The sequence below is a fragment of the Hakea prostrata genome, chromosome 7, assembly GCF_041222555.1.
Source record: "Hakea prostrata isolate BN-2017 chromosome 7, UWA_Hpros_2, whole genome shotgun sequence".
NCBI lineage: Eukaryota > Viridiplantae > Streptophyta > Magnoliopsida > Proteales > Proteaceae > Hakea > Hakea prostrata.
Window position 1 is genome coordinate 5,649,949 of NC_142606.1, and position 16,250 is coordinate 5,666,198.

Below are 16,250 nucleotides of genomic sequence, written 5' to 3' on the forward strand. Positions count from 1 at the left end.
TATAGGTCACCACTCTCTCACATCACCATTGGTCTAAGTACCGGCGCATGTCAGGGTTAAAGCCTAGCCAAATGCAAGTCTTCTACTCAGTTACATCAAGTTAGATCCAGATACGTCCATTCCTCACCCCTGGCGGTCCTTTCCAGTATCCTTCACACTAGAGTCCTCATAGTCCCTGACTACGGACTCATCAACCCTATTGGTTATCCACATATGGTAAACGGGAAGCTCTCACGTCCTCTCACGGTTTGGTTACTGGTCTTAAGCGCCCGTGAGCCCAAGTCTAACCATATGCAACCCTACCGATAAATGGTCCCCACAATGTGATTCCTGTCCTCTCACGGGTTGGTTACCGGTCTTGAGCGCCCATGAATCCCCATTGCTACCACGGGTCATTCAGTCTCAATACCCCTCCGATTAGGGTCTGACATAACGGGACATCCTAGCCAAACACTACTAGACAGTCCTAAATATGTCATCCAACAGTTTAGGAAGGTGTCCAAAGGGCATCTCCAGAAACATCCCATAATATTCCCGTAGTAGTCCTAGGACAAAAGTGTCAAAAGGAACACCTCTCCTTTCCAAACCATACTTAAGCATACACAAGCATCAATCCATAACATCACATATATGGTAACTTCATATATGGAAAGAAATCAATAATTACATTCAACTTGTGTATAATTGGTAAGTAAATCATACATGAGTCAATTTAATATAAACAAGTAATGCTATTGATATCAAGACAGTACCACAGTAGTATAACATTGTAAGAATCTAATTAAAGAAATAAATTAACAAGATTCAAATATAGAAACTAAGATATGCAATTTATGTTGTTAAGGAAGTAACCATCCTTACCTTTTATAACTTGCAAAGGAATCTTAAGAAATCAAGTAAGATCTTGACAAACTTGAGAAGAAGGTCCTAAACAAGTGTATACAATATATTAGGAAAGATCCCTAACAGAAAAGATATCAAAACATCCAAAACAGACCAAATCTGGAGTTGCTGTACTCATTGGTCGATTGGATTGGTCTACTTGTTTCAGTCGACCAATCAGTCGACCAATGGAGACAGTGGCCTACAAAATCAGAGTTTTAAGAATAAAGAACCGAATTTGGTGGTTCAAAAGGGTACTAAACAAGGGGTAAACTACATTGGAAGTATCCTAACATATAGAGGACCTCAAATTCGGTTCTAATCGAATCAAGTTTTCAAGTTACAAATTAGGAAACAAAAAGTTACCATAATTAGATCAATCATGGTTCTTGAAGAATTCAAAATACAAATCATAGACAAGAACAATAGGAGAATGAATCATTGATTTTGATAAAGATATCATGGAAGGCATACTTAGATCTTCAAGAAAATAGATCTAAGAACATCAGAATTTAAATCAAAGATAAACGAAGACGAGATCATGATTTAGATCATGATTCCTTCAAAAGCTTGCAATGACCATGATTACGGACATTGCCTTAGCCTTTAATCCTTAGGAAGATCATGAGAGATAAGTTCAGAGATGTTTGCAACAGAGAATGCAGCATCTCCTCTACTGTCTCAACTCAAAAAGGAAAGAAAACAAGGATGAAGAAGAAGAAGAGAGTGTAAACATACCTTTTTGTGTAAGAACACGAGTTTTGACGAAGATCTGTCAAGATAAACACCAAGAGTGCAAGGGAGATGACTTGCAGAGGTCTTTGGTTCGTTCCAAAGAGTTTGGAGGCAGAAAATACGAAGTAGACTCGAGATTGGACTTAAATAGAGCAAGCAAGACCTAATTAGCAAAAACAGAACCCATTGGTCGATTGGATTGGTCGACTGGTCCAGTCGACCAATGAGTCGACCAATCAGTTCAACAACTTCGAAACAGGGAATTGAAGGCTCAGATCAAATCCAAACCTAAAGGGGTTTTGCACACACACCAAGTGACTTACCTAATAGGTAGAAATGCCTTCAAACCATGATAGAGAGCACTCCAAGCCCATCAACTAATCCGATCTTCATCAAGATTCAGTTTCCAAAAATAGAACCTCGTCATCAACACTCATGGATTCAAAGCCAGATACCAAGTCCTCCACTGGGATGGCCCAAAGCTGACTTCTTGCTTTACTTCGGGTTGTTGGACCTACAAACAACATGGTTTCCAGGTCAAGGTTAAGGCTGGGTTTCACATTTGCTGTCAGCCTGGGTCGAGTGCTTGGGTCGAGTGCTCAATGCTACCCAGCCAATCGACCTAGAGTTGTTGAGCTCGAATAGAATCTTCTGTTTTGAGAATCTTGCTACATATACCCCATGACTTCGTGATTTTAGTATCCCTAGCCTCCATAACACCTAGAGAACGAAGGGAAACCATCTCCAAGCCTCCAAGAGTGAAGAAGAAGACCTAATCTTGCAATCTTGCAAACTCTCTCTCTTGTTCTTCAATTAAAGGTTAGTAATCTATCTTTTATGTTAATGATTTATTCTTTCTATGATCACTCTCATCTCTGAACTGAGATTATGATGAAGATGCTGCAACCTTGTAGTCATATCTTTACAATCTCTTTTCATTCTCTTGTACTATGATCATGTCATTCATTCTTAACATGATTCTTATGATTTCTTCTTAAACTATGATAATATTTCCTATTTTGATTCATTCTAGCATTATAGATGCTTCTCTATGATTATTCATACCTCTGATCTACTGTGTTCTTGTACTAGAATGAGATCTAATCATCTCTAGTTCATCTCTTTCATTCATAGCATGTTTCCAATGAAAACTATGATTTTTACCAAAATAGAAACTATGGTTCTAAATTAGGAAGTAATGTTTTAATGGTGGTTTGATGACTAAATTATGCTTTCTAGGCTTAGACTACTGTGTTAGACAATCCCTCCAAGTTTCGTCGCATTCCGGTTTGTGTAGCATAGGTTTCGGATCAAGATTCCCTTTTTACTTTTGGATTTGCTCTTGGGCAGACTCCCTGGGTCGACTGGCCAATGCTACCCAAACCAATCAACCCGCAAATGAGAATCTGTTTTCTTCGTCCGATTTGATTCAAATCATGCTTATTCTTTTAGGACTACTTCCTAATGATTGTGTGATGCTATTTTAGGGATTATTTGCTAACTTTGGATTCATCTCTTGTTCGTCCGGAATATTCTCGGATCTATTTAAGGTAAGGAAAGTTGTTACCATATTAACATAGATTTGCATAGATTTAGTTTCTAATTTGGGAACTACTTAGATTTGCTACTGTTATGTTAGTTTCTATTATGATATGAATGCTGCAAGTACATTAGGATCTTATTTCTTTATTTACTTTATGTACTTGATTATGTATGAATACTTACTCATGTATGTTTCCTTATTTATTTAATCTTGTCTTATTATACTCTTTCATATGATGTGATATTTGTCGTGGATGATATGACTGAATTATGATTGTGATTGTTTAGGTATGATTTGGGATTGGGGAATGACCTTTTGACATTTCTGTCCTTGGACCTCATTGGGAGTAGTATGGGATATTTCCAATGTTGCCCTTTGACGCTTTCCCGGATTATTGGTTTTCATACCTAGGACTTGTCTAGCAGTGTTTGGCTAGGTTATACCCTTGTTATATCAGACCCGAATCGGAAGGGTATTGAGACAGAACGACCCGTGGTAGCAATGGGGATTCATGGGTGCTCAAGACCGATGAGTTATATCCGTGAGGGGACATGAATCACATTGTGGGGACCATTTGTGGGTAGAGTTGCATATGGATAGACTTGGGCTCATGGGCGTTCAAGACCGGTAACCAACCCGTGAGAGGACATGAGAGCTTCCCGTTTACTATATGTGGATGACCTATAGGGTTGATGAATCCGTGTTTGAGAGAGTCGGATACGCTGACTCTAGTGTGAAGGAGGTACCGGAAAGGATCGCCAGGGGCGAGGAGTGGACGTATCTGGATCTGAGTTGATATGACTAAGTAGAAGACTTGCATTGGGCTAGGCTTTACCTTGACATGCGCCAATACTTAGACCAAACGGTGATGTGAGAGAGAGGTGACTTAACCCCTAACCATGGATTGTCCAAGATGGATGAAGGACCCACTACCAACCGGCGTTGTGTGATGAGACCTACCCAAAGAAGTATGGTGCTATGACTTAAAGCATGTCTGCCTATAGAGACCAGCATACATAGAGTTAGACTCATACATGCATTGTTGTCTCATATCATATCACTTATTGCTTTGTTTGTGATACTATGTTATTTATGCTATTATGGAATAACTTGCCTTGCTGAGTTTCTTTTGAAACTCACTCCTTTTTGTACAATATCTTTTGTTAGACTATTCTACAGGTTTTGATGGCTATGAAGCGCAATATGAGGAAGCGCAAGATGAAGAAGCGTACCATACGCAAAATGCTGGCGACTACGAAGATTACTATGAGGATCCCTCGAGTGGTCTCTCTTGTTACCAGGATTAGCCCTACTGTGGAGTGGGAGCATTTGAGCATCATCGATGAAGTCTATATCTATGAGGACATCCTTTATAAAGTAGAAAAGACTCTAGTTTAGATTATATCTTCCTTTCTTGTCTTTAGAATCAGTTGTAATCCCATTTGATTTTCGAACTACATTCCGCTGTACTCGTGGTGTGAGATTCCGCCTCACTCTACTTTTGATTTATATATCTATTGGTATCTTTTCCGCACTCTGATGAATATCTCATTACTTTACCTTGATTCATTGAATAATATTGTTAACATTGATTTAGTCTTGTTCTTGATTATATTGTTGTGAATGTGGGAGGTTGATTTCTTTAACTACTTGATCTTGTGGACTGTGGATCACACACTCGGGTATGCTAGATAGGGTACCGGCTGGGTGGATGTGACACCCATGGATTGCAAATTCATCATTGTCGACCTGGTTAATGACCTCGACATATTTCTCTTCCTCGGGATATAGGACGACTGGGGTATTTAGACGTTCAATCTTCTCCTCAGGTACTTCCTGGAAGTGAGTACGGAAGGGCTCGGGAGAAGGTGGCTTGAAGAAGAGATAAAATTCCCTCTACTTCTTGGTGGTGGACGGGAGGGAGTCTTTCAAAAGAAAATTTCCTTGAGAAGAGGAAATTCTTTTTGAAAGAAAAAACCAACCACGTTGGCTGTGAGGATGAAGAGAGTTAAAATGATGAAACAAGCCGAAGGTCGGGAAGACTCCCAAAGAATGGCAGAAGTCGACAAACCCGATCATGATTCGCCAACTGTTCGGGCTCAAGTTAGACGGTCTAAGCCCGTAATGATCTAGCACATCAACAAAAAGATAGTGCAAAGGAAGATGCAGCCCCCCAATGAAGGCATCGTAGTACAAGGGATAAAATCCTTTGGTAGACTGTTCACCCTCTGACTATCAGTCGGGAGAATAATTTGATACCCCTCAGGTATGCCAAAGCTAGACTTAAATCTATCTAAGTCTTCAGGAAAAAGGGAGCAGAGGTAAAATTCTGGTCCTGAGGAATTCGACATGCCAGGGATTTAAAGGCTCTGACTGGGCCAACGCTAAAGCTTCAGGATCTAGCTTTTAGCGATCGGGCTTACGGGGAATGGCCCCCCGAAAACCACTTGGACGTTGGAAAGGCGGACGAGGTGGGGCTTTTGATCTAGAAACTCGGGAGGTGGACGGGACATCTGTTCCCAGGAAGGCTTCAGAAGATGAAGCTGGAGGATCTCGGGATGTGGCAGTGGACTCGGGCCTCAAAACACTCTGAACGGAAGGTGTGGCAGAATCAGAGGAAGGATTCAGATCTGAACCCTGATCGGGACCTTCTCGGGATTCAACATTGGGAATGGCCTCTACTTCGGCCTCTACTTCGTCTTGAGCAGGTTGAATGGTCAGGGGCTAAGCTTCACGTTGTTCCTTATCCTTACGAAACATCTCAAGAATTTCAGTAACAAGCCGAGGATCGTCATCTTCGGTGGAGCTACGACAGGAGTCAGATCGCTCCTCATCTGAGGTTTTCTCATGAAGGTCTTTTAGACGATCCCCGGTTAGATTATACTTCCTGGTTTGGTCATTGTCACCTTCGCTAGCATATCCCTCAACCCGACGTCGTTTTTCCCGATGAACAGGAATGGGAACTTTGGGTTTAAACCTAAAGCCTCTCAAACTTACTTTCGGCCTCTTAACCTTATATTTCCTCGAGGCCATAAGAAAGAAGGAAACTTACTGCTTGAAGACTTGGAAAGCTTTGAAAGTTTAGTCGGAAGCGATTCTTAGTCGAGAGCAAAGAAAACAGTGGAACACAAATGAAGAAGAAGGCTCTTATTTATACTACCGGAAGAGGCGTTACGTCCCTGGATCGAACGGTTACACCCATTGATGATCGACGGTTACTGAACAGAGACGGTTCATCTCCCTAAGACACTCAGGATGAGCCTATGCGTAGCTGTTTGACGTGTCACTCTCGGACTGGGCGAGGACCTCGAGGAAAGTCGTTATGAAAACGGCTGGTCACTTCATTGCAGACATTTAATGCACCCAATGAGAATACCTCCTAAGTCTCCCGAGAATGTGGAACAACACTCAGGATAAGAGTCTTCTCAGCGATCGGGATAAGCGACGAATTTGATTATGAACTGCTACATTCTCTAGAGTTATGTAGAGTAATGATTGGGAGAAATGATCGAGAAGGAAGACCAGAGGATTACTCTCAATACACGGGACAATACCTGATTGATACCACAATCATAGGTAGCTATTATTCTCTTAGAAATTCGGACACTAGATGGTCCAACTTCCCAGCTATCCCGAACCTTGCGAACAACGACCGGGATAGGGGGCTTATGATACGGGAAGCTTATACCTAAGCAGGTGTAACCCGGCCCAACCAAATGTAACCCGGATGATCAGGTGTAACCCGGATTGATGAACAAATCTGGACGGATCATCTCATTGGTACATTCTACTGATATCAACGGGCTACGCCGGAGTGGGGCTTCGTACTCAGTCGGGACATGACCGATTGAGTTGGCCAAAGCGCACGTTACGCTCAACAAATAAGGTAATCATTCCTTATTGAGAAAGTCAACTCCGTTGGCGTTCACGCTGGAACCAATAACAGAAAGGCGTGATCCCGGGAGATACGATGGTTCCTGTCGGACGGACTTACCAAAAACGCATAAGGTAAGTTACTTAGTATAAGATAGAGGACGCGCCTCCTTGGTAAGCAATCTAATACACTCTGAGTATAATCTTGTGTAGCTTTTGCACGAGTCCTTACTCTGTTCATTATCTGACTTTGCCATCGAAGGCGGCTGCCCGGCACACAAGCCGGCCTGCATCTAACATTTCTTGCAGGACTCATCGTCCCGGATACGAGAGGAGGCTCAGTTGGATCCAGAATCATAATTGATCCGCATCAAATCCATTGCAAGCAACGTGTCTGAATAATTTCTTCCCACCTAGATTGAATCAGATTATCATGGAACAGATTTTTCCATGACCCATCCACCCCAATAAGGCTTTGCACGCTCAAGAACGGGTCCCTAGGCACAGCAGATGTGCTCATACAATTTTAGTCTTAAGCACACCAACCGACAACCATGGCTCATGTCACAAGAGCATAGACAACCCATCATGTATCAAATAATGAATGCAATTCACCACCGAGTGCCAAACATTGAGAATGGCTTTCAACGATGAGGAGCAAATGGAGGGAAATGGAAGCGACCATATAGAGTGGTGCTTTAACCACCTCTTTTTAACAAAATCAACCTAGCAGGACTTTCGGTCACATGAGAGAAGCTTGATCTGTGAATGTAGATCATAGAGACCCAGCCTACCATCTCGTTCCGGGAACAAACAACCCGCCAAGCTACCTAGGTGTCGATGTGGTCGTGTTGTCAATCAAGTTCGTTGGGGAAAATTCTGGATCATTCATTAGCGGATGATCTTGAAAGTGGATTTGTCATTTTGAAGAATAACAATATATTCTTTGAAAAGTGGAATAATCTACGTCATCAATTAAGGATCAATTGTGTCAATGTGATAATGTGATTATGCTTTTGATCAAATCCTTTGAGGGAACTAATCTGAATCATCCACTACATGATCTTGAAGGTGGATGGGTCATTTGGAAGAATGCTACCTGCTTAGAAAATTGGAAAATCAAAACCTCCATGGTTTATACGAGTTATTTAATGGTTGTGAACAAAATTTCCTTTGTGAAAACAGAAGCTTTCAGTGGTTATTTTACCTTAAGGGAGGAATTTATCTGGAATGTTCATTTTGGTGTTTTATGATGATTATATGAAAGTACCCACTCATGACGCTACCAGCGATGTTAGTAGTAGTACTATCTAATCTTGTCAAGAGAGTTATCTGGTATTTGGTGCAACAAGTTAAGTTGATCTTCTGGTATTTGGTGTTGGGTTGGTCTGGTCTTAAGTTGTGCCGTTTATCTATCTTATAGTATTTATAGAGTATTCCGTTAAGTTTGAACACTGAAAGCACTTTGGTGGCACATTTTTGTTTGATCCACCTCATTGCAATTCATTGGGCAACATACGCATAAAAGGAAGTTCACTACGGACTACTCAAGTTGTATTAAAATGTTGTACGTACGTAGCCGTATTAAACACATACAACATACGCATTTTAATTAAGGGTGTCAATTGTGTACCGAAACCGTTCATAGATACCAAGACCGCACAATTTCAAAATTCAATATGGTATGTACATGTAAATTAAAATCATAAAATAAAAAGTTCTAGATCATTTACCTTAGTGATCTTCATCGCAATGAATCTAGATATTGGAGGTGCCTCTTTGTGTCATATTTCCTTTGATTTGCCTTGTGTACTCTATAGGTTATTTCCAAACTTCCAAATTGACGAACCACAGTGATGGAGGTTCATGATTAGCTTGGAGAATTCGTAAAACATAGGAGAGCATTCTATTATCAGTCATCTATTTGGTATTCCATCCCTCTATTTATAATATTTTCCCTCAACCCTAATTCTTTAATTAAGGTTTTACTTAGACTCATTCAAGTGAGGGAAATCAACAATAGAGTCATGCTTAGACTCAACTAGATAGAGGGGTAGTCATCTTAGACTATGTAATCGTCTTGCCACCACCTATAGCGCAAATTGTTGTGGGACCCACCCATTACGATTAACATTTCCCACTTGCCACAAGGTGGCAGAGTTATCCAAATGCTCTCATCAACTCTAATCCTTTCAATGCGGAAATGAAACGTGCGACCTAAGAAATGTATCTAGGGTAGGAGTGCTATATCTAGTCTTCATCTAACCAACATAGCACATCACTCGAAATTATCTCATTATGTCCTAAACAATTCAATTATACTAGTTCCACACTCTCGATCTCTCATAGTGAGCAATGTGAACTATCCCCATATGATGTACTCATGACTTTGTCAAATGAAAAGTCGCCTGGGCAATGAGTCACATCATTGTTGGGTATAGAATGTGATACGAGAAGCTTATACCTAACGGGTATAACCCGACTCAACCAAGCATAACCCGGATGATCGGGTGTTACCCGGACAGAGGTACAAATTCAGATGGGTCATCTCTCCAGTACCTATATCAACGGGCTACACCCGAATGGGGCTCCGCAGTCAATCGGGACATGACCGATTGTGTTGGCCAAAGCGTACATCACGCTCAACAAATAAGGCAGTCTCTCCCTGTTGAGAAAGTCAACTCCACCGGTATCCTGCTGGAACCAATAACGGAAAGGCATAATCCTCGGTGATACGATGGCTCCTGTCAGGCTAACTTACCAAATACATAAAAGGTAACACTTACAATATAAGAGCATAGACATACCCCTTCGGTAAGCAACCAATACACTCTGAGTATAATCTTGTGTAGCTTTTGCACGAGACCTCACTCTGTTCATTATTTGACTTTGCCATCGGAGGCAGCTGCCCGGCACACAAGCAGGCCCACATCTAACCTTTCTTGCAGGACTCATCATCCCGGATACGAGAGGAGGCTCAGTCGGATCCAAAAGTATAATTGATCCGCATCAGTTTGGCACCGTCTGTGGGAACGACAAAATCTTCAAGTCATGGTGCGACGAGTTAATGGACGTTCCCGACAAGAAAATACCGAGGATAATCGAACGATCCTCAAAGATACGGTTGACCCCTCAACCCGTATATAGCAAGAACAACTTCAGGACAATCTGGTTTTGGAGGACCCGAATGGCGGAGGAACTTCCCGGGGTCCTCAAGAACATGCCATTATGGCTGATATGGACGAGTTAAGAAAGGGTATGCTCGAGATGCAGGGAGTGCTAGGGAAGACTGGTGAAAGCTTTGAAGACGGCACAAGGATCCCGAGGAGCAAGGCGTATCTTGAGGTTAAAAATAACTTGGAACAAAAGGAGGACAATCCCGAACGAAGAAAACGCCAAACTACTCCCAACGGAATGAGAATCAGTGCCTTGGATCGTCTTTCGATGCCACCTAAGACAGGGTCTTTACCCCAAAGAAGTTGACGGGAGGAAATCGAAGATAAGGAGGATCAGGGAGAAAGCCAACCTCAGCCGTCATGATCAAGAGTATCAATGTCTCAGGCACATCCTCGAGGAAAAGAGGCACCTACCCACCATCATGCCAAAGAGCATGCTGAATCAGATGAAGACGGAGTACGATAGAATCGGCTTCGAAGGCGGGTAGCAAAGGTCGAGCACAAGTTGGAGGATCAAGATCATGATGACGATCTGGACGTGGTTGATCGAGAACCTTTCTCAGATGAGATCATGAACATGCCTCTTCCTAGGAACTTCATCATGCCAACATTCACCCCATTCGAAGGGAAAACGAGTCCTAAAGAGCATATAAGCTACTTTAAGTCAGTAATGACTGTACTGGGTCGGGAGGACGAATTGCTCTGCAGAACGTTCCCGGCGTCACTCAAAGGACCAGCCATTAAATGGTTTAGCAGCCTGCAACCGAGATCCATTAATAGTTTCTGGGAGCTAGCTCAGAAATTCATAGCCCGATTCCAAAGTGCAATAGAGAGCAAGAAGACTTCTGATAGTCTCTTTGGTATTCGGCAAGGAAGAAATGAATCTATTCGGGATTATCTAAAGCGATTCGATGAGGTCGCCATCAAGATCGAGGAGCTTGATGACCAAATGGCGTACAGTGCCCTTTGGAGCGGCATAACACACCAAAGACTTCTGGAAGTCTTGCTAACAGACAAGCCAAGAACATATGGGACGCTGTTACGCAAATGCCAGAAGCAAGCCAGCGTCTATGAAGTAATAAGCACCCAGGTAAAAGCTGACCGGGACAGAAGATTTGATCGGGATGCGGATAAAAGTTCCCCGACTGAAAGAAATCAAGGATCAAAAAGCAAATGGAAGCGCAAATAAGGAAGATTGAGTTACACTCCTCTTAATACCAAGCCATCAGAGATCCTGATGAATATTCGGGACAAGAGTTCATTAAAGTGGCCCGGGAAGCTACGCGCACCACCAGAGGACCGGGATATGACAAAGTACTGTCGGTTCCACAAAGACTATGACCTCCACACAGATGGGTGTCGAATTCTAAAATTTGAGATAGAAAAGTTGATCCAGCAAGGTAAATTGGGCCAGTATGTGAAGGAAACGGGAAAATCCCGTACCTACTCACCAGAATCAAGAAAGAGGGCTCGATCCCATAGCCCAAAAGAAATCGTCAAAAAAGCAGACAAGGGAAAAGAGAAGGTGGATCGGGAAGAAACGCCTGTGTACGTGATCTTGGGAAGCCCGACTGTGGAATCAATCAGGAAGGCGAAGCAAAAGGCCCGGTTCGTAGGGGCCATTCACTTGCCTAAAAAGAGGCAAAATTGAGCCTGTCTGGAACCAATAACCTTCACGGATGAAGATTTGGAGGGAGTTGTAGCACCTCATGATGATGCTATAATAGTCAAGGTTAAAATAGCCTTCACCGAGTTTTGGTTGACACGGGGTCATCCGTTGACCTAATCTCATATGAGGCTTTCAAAAGGTTGAAATTGGTTGATGATTTGCTATCCCCTTCATCAACTCCATTATACGGTTTTGCAAGATCCTCTACAGGTGGCGAAGGAACGATCCATTTGGATCTTAAGATCGGGAAGTCACCCCGAGATACTCTGGTACGGGTAAATTTCATGGTCGTGAAGGAGTTGTCGGCATACAATGTGATCCTGGGACGTCCGACACTCAATGCGCTTGAGGCAGTTGTATCTCCTAGGCACATGAAGTTAAAGTTCCCGACTGAGGCTGGAGTAGGGGAATGCTGTTCAGACCAATCAGCTTCCCGACAGTGCTACACCAATTACTTGAAGGAAAAGCATAGGCCAGAAAGTTCGGGAATTGCTCTGAATGTTGAGGTTCGAGATGATCGGGATGAGGAAAACATGCAGCGGGCGGAGCCCGTAGAAAAAACTGGAAAGGATACAACTCAGTCAATCCCTTCCCGACAGAGGAACGTTTATCGGCTCGGAGCAACCGGAAAGCTTTAAGAAAGAGCTTGCTCAGTTCTTATGTGATAATGCGGATATCTTTCCATGGTCGGCAAGCAACATGCCCGGGATAGACAGGCGGGTAGCAAGAGCACAAACTCGGATACAGAAGGGTACTACCCCGGTCATTCAAAAGCGAAGGAACTTTGCGATAGAAAAACATGAAGCAATCAGGGTCGAGGTGGAGAAATTTGAAAAGTCGAGTTTCATAGAACCAATTGAATGCCCAACCTGGCTGGCCAATGTAGCTATGGTAAAAAAGGCAAACGGGAAATGGAGAATGTGTACCGACTACATAGACTTGAACAAGGCCTGTCCAAAAGATTGTTACCCCCTCCCGAGGATTGATCTTCTGATCGATGCTACTGCTGGGCACGAAGTCCTTAGCTTTATGGATGCTTATTCGGGGTATAACCAGATATTGATGAGTTGGGAGGATGAAAAACACACTTCATTTATGACTGATCGAGAAAGTTACTACTATCGAGTGATGCCTTTCGGTTTGAAAAATGCAGGGGCCACTTATTAGAGAGCTGTCAATAAAATTTTCCAACGACAAATCAGGAGGAACATGGAGGTTTATGTTGACGACATGCTTGTGAAGAGTTTGGTTCGGGCAAGACATTTGGCCGACCTTGAAGAAACGTTCGATGTGCTTAGAACGTACCAAATGCGCCTAAACCCTGAAAAATGTGCCTTTGGAGTTTCTTCGGGAAAGTTCCTCGAGTTCATGGTTTCTCAGAGGGGAATAGAGGCTAACCCAAAAAAGATCAAAGCACTGATCGAGATGGCACCACCCGTTAGGATAAAAGAAATCCAGTGTTTGACCGGGAGGGTAGCCGCTCTAAACCGGTTTATATCTCGGGCAGGAGAAAGGTGTAATTCTTTTTTCAAAGCTTTGAAAACCACATCAAGTTCGGGAACAATCACATGGACGAGGGAATGCCAGCCGGAATTTGATCAACTCAAAACATCTCTTGGGGCAACACCTGTCTTGGCACGGCCCAAAACCGGGGAAACTCTCGTAGTTTACCTTGCAATTTCACCAACGACGGTTAGTGCAGTGTTGGTCAGAGGGGACACAATCCAGAACCCAGTCTATTATGTGAGTCACGTGATCATAGATGCGGAGACACGGTACCTGGACGTAGATAAGCAGGCATTAGCTCTTCTTGTGGCATCACGAAAGCTAAGGCCCTATTTTCAAGCACACTCGATTACAGTCCCGACCAACTTTCCACTAAAGAAAATACTTCAAAGGCCTGATGTGGCAGGAAGGATGGTAGGGTGGTCGGTGGAGCTCAGTGAATATCAGATCGAGTTCAAACTGAGGACAACCATAAAAGCTCGGCTACTGGCCGATTTCATTGTCGAAAGCACCCTACCACAAAGGGAAAATCAAACAGCATCGGCTGAAACCTCTGATTTGTGGATTCTATATGTTGATGGCTCGAGTAGTGTTTCTGGATCGGGAGCAGGCTTGACCCTCAGTAGCCCCGACAACTTTACAATTAGCTATGCTATAAGATTTAGTTTCTAGGCTTCAAATAATGAAGCAGAATATGAAGCTGTCATAGCAGGCTTACGTGTGGCTCGAGCACTCAGAGTTCGGGAGTTAGAAGTAAGAAGTGATTCCCAACTAGTTGTCAACCAAATCAAGGGAGAATACGGTGTAAAGGATGAGAGAATGGCTAAGTATTTAGTCAAGGTAGAACAGATCCAGGCTTTCTCTGATCGGGTAACCTTCCGACAGATACCCAGAAAGGAGAATGAGAGGGCAGATGAACTCTCCCGTTTGTCTTTGGCAAATTACAAAAAATTGGACTCGGTAGTTTATATTGAAGAATTAAGCAGCCCGAGTATCCAGGAGGTAGAAATATTTGAAATCAATAATGAGCTAGACTGGACAACACCTTTGGTTAAATACATTCGGGATGATACTCTGCCGACTGAACCGAAGGAAGCCAAAAGAATTAGAAACCAGTCGGCTCGATTCACTATCATCGGGGACCAGCTGTTAGAAGGTCATTCAAAGAGCCTCTCTTGAAATGTGTTGGGTCATCCCGAGCAAGCTATGCCCTAGCTGAAATTCATGAGGGCATCTGTGGCGCACATATGGGCGGAAAGGCGTTGGCACAAAAAGTATTACGCTCGGGCATATTCTGGCCAACTGTGCAAAAGGACGCAATTGAATATGTTCGCTGATATGGACAAAATATGATCGAACCGGGTTCATACTTGGTTCGACCCTCGACCCCGGTCGAGGCAGAGGGAATCGACTCGCTCCCGAGCGAACCGGATCCAGAAGATAGCTTGCTGAGGAAAAAAACTTATTTAGCCACAAGCATGCCCTAATCCAATTTATGGATTAGGTTAATTACCCTAATGATGGCAGACTCAAATGGACGGCTGCGGCTAATCATTATCGAACGGATAATCATCGCATAACCTAGAGGTTATCTCAGGAGTCCTCTACTAGTCCAAACTAGTAGAAGTCTATCGCTCAACGGATCTAACTGTTAAGATCCAACGACTACCCGAAGAAGGCTCAAGTGCATCCGACGAAGGAGATTCGAAGGTACACTCTATATAAACCTCATTGCTATACGAGGTGAGGGACGGAGATTCATATACACACTGGTAGACGTAAACTATCAGGGGCTCACGATCTAGATCACCTTTCCCAGTTCTTCATTCCTTAGTTCTGTGCTTCTAGCAGAGCCGTTTGTGATTAAGTTCATCAACTGACTTAGCCTTCGGAGGTGGACTCTCCGACCCCCGCGGTTGGGCCACATCTGACGCTTTCGTTTTGCAGGTCATCTCGAGAAGATCTAAGGGCTGAGCAGATTTTGGACGCATCATTTGGCGCCGTCTGTGGGAAAGACTTGTAAAGCCATGGTGACTAGATCAGCAGCAGCCGCTGCACAACGCGATTCTGGTATTCAGATCCCTGGAGTGAATAATCCAGAAGTTCCCCAGGGAAGCCAAAATCCTATCGAAGTAGATGGTGGTCAGGGAGGACGTAATCCTCCTGATACATTCCAAGATCAATTGAATCAAGTAAAGATTCAACTCTTGGAGGTGAGCCAAGCACTCCGCATGCTCACTAGACGAGTGGTGTTACCACAAGAGCCTGACCATCGCGATCCAGGGAGGCGCGCGTTACCACGTGATCAACCGCGTGATCAAAGATTGGCTGAAGACCGGAATATCGGTCATAACTTTCCTGAAGGTGACCAAGGACCTAGGAGAATTGACGATCAACCTAGGCAGGACGACCGGTTCGACAGACCGCAAGAAAGTACAACCGATTCAAATACAAGGTTGGACACAGGGGTGAGAACTCACTCACCAATTGTCAGAAGAACCGGTCGCGATGATCGAGCAATTCGCGATGAGCGGAATGTTCGGGAAGGATGGGCTGTTCGTGATGATCAAATAGCACGTGATGATCGTGTTAATCGAGGTCGTGATCATATCGCTAAAGATCACCCGACCCAGATTGGTCAGGAATTGGCCAACATCAATCAGAAGTTAGGGCAATTGGCTAAAGGAAGGATGACTGAGGATATTTACTCAGTCATTCGGAAGACCCCCTTTGTTGAGCCAATTGCGGGATATTAGTTTCCCCATAACTTTCGTTTGCCTACCTTTTCTACATTCGATGGCTCCGGAGATCCAACGGCCCACATTGGCTATTATCAACAGACCATGGCAGTTTCAGGTAATTCTGA

The 16,250-nt window shown here is 43.4% G+C and overlaps 2 protein-coding genes across 2 annotated transcripts; both read left to right on the forward strand.

Annotated features, from left to right (window-relative positions):
- Positions 1 to 10,879: 10,879 nt before the first annotated feature.
- LOC149009277 (uncharacterized) lies at positions 10,880 to 11,398 on the forward strand. Its single transcript, XM_089161005.1, has one exon. The coding sequence runs from the start codon at positions 10,880 to 10,882 to the stop codon at positions 11,396 to 11,398; it is 519 nt and encodes a 172-aa protein (XP_089017131.1).
- A 48-nt stretch (positions 11,399 to 11,446) lies between these two features.
- On the forward strand, positions 11,447 to 12,516 carry LOC149009278 (uncharacterized). The gene is made up of 2 exons (XM_089161014.1): positions 11,447 to 11,817; positions 12,018 to 12,516. The coding sequence occupies exons 1-2, from the start codon at positions 11,447 to 11,449 to the stop codon at positions 12,514 to 12,516; spliced, it is 870 nt and encodes a 289-aa protein (XP_089017140.1).
- The last annotated feature ends 3,734 nt before the right edge of the window (positions 12,517 to 16,250 follow it).

Excerpts from the sequence above, each read along its gene's own strand:
- LOC149009277 (XM_089161005.1), top strand. The coding sequence starts at position 10,880 with ATGACTGTACTGGGTCGGGAGGACGAATTGCTCTGCAGAACGTTCCCG.
- LOC149009278 (XM_089161014.1), top strand. The coding sequence starts at position 11,447 with ATGAATATTCGGGACAAGAGTTCATTAAAGTGGCCCGGGAAGCTACGC. Across the intron at positions 11,818-12,017 it reads AAGGCGAAGCAAAAGGCCCG|GTTGAAATTGGTTGATGATT; the intron begins GTTCGTAGGGGC and ends GGCTTTCAAAAG.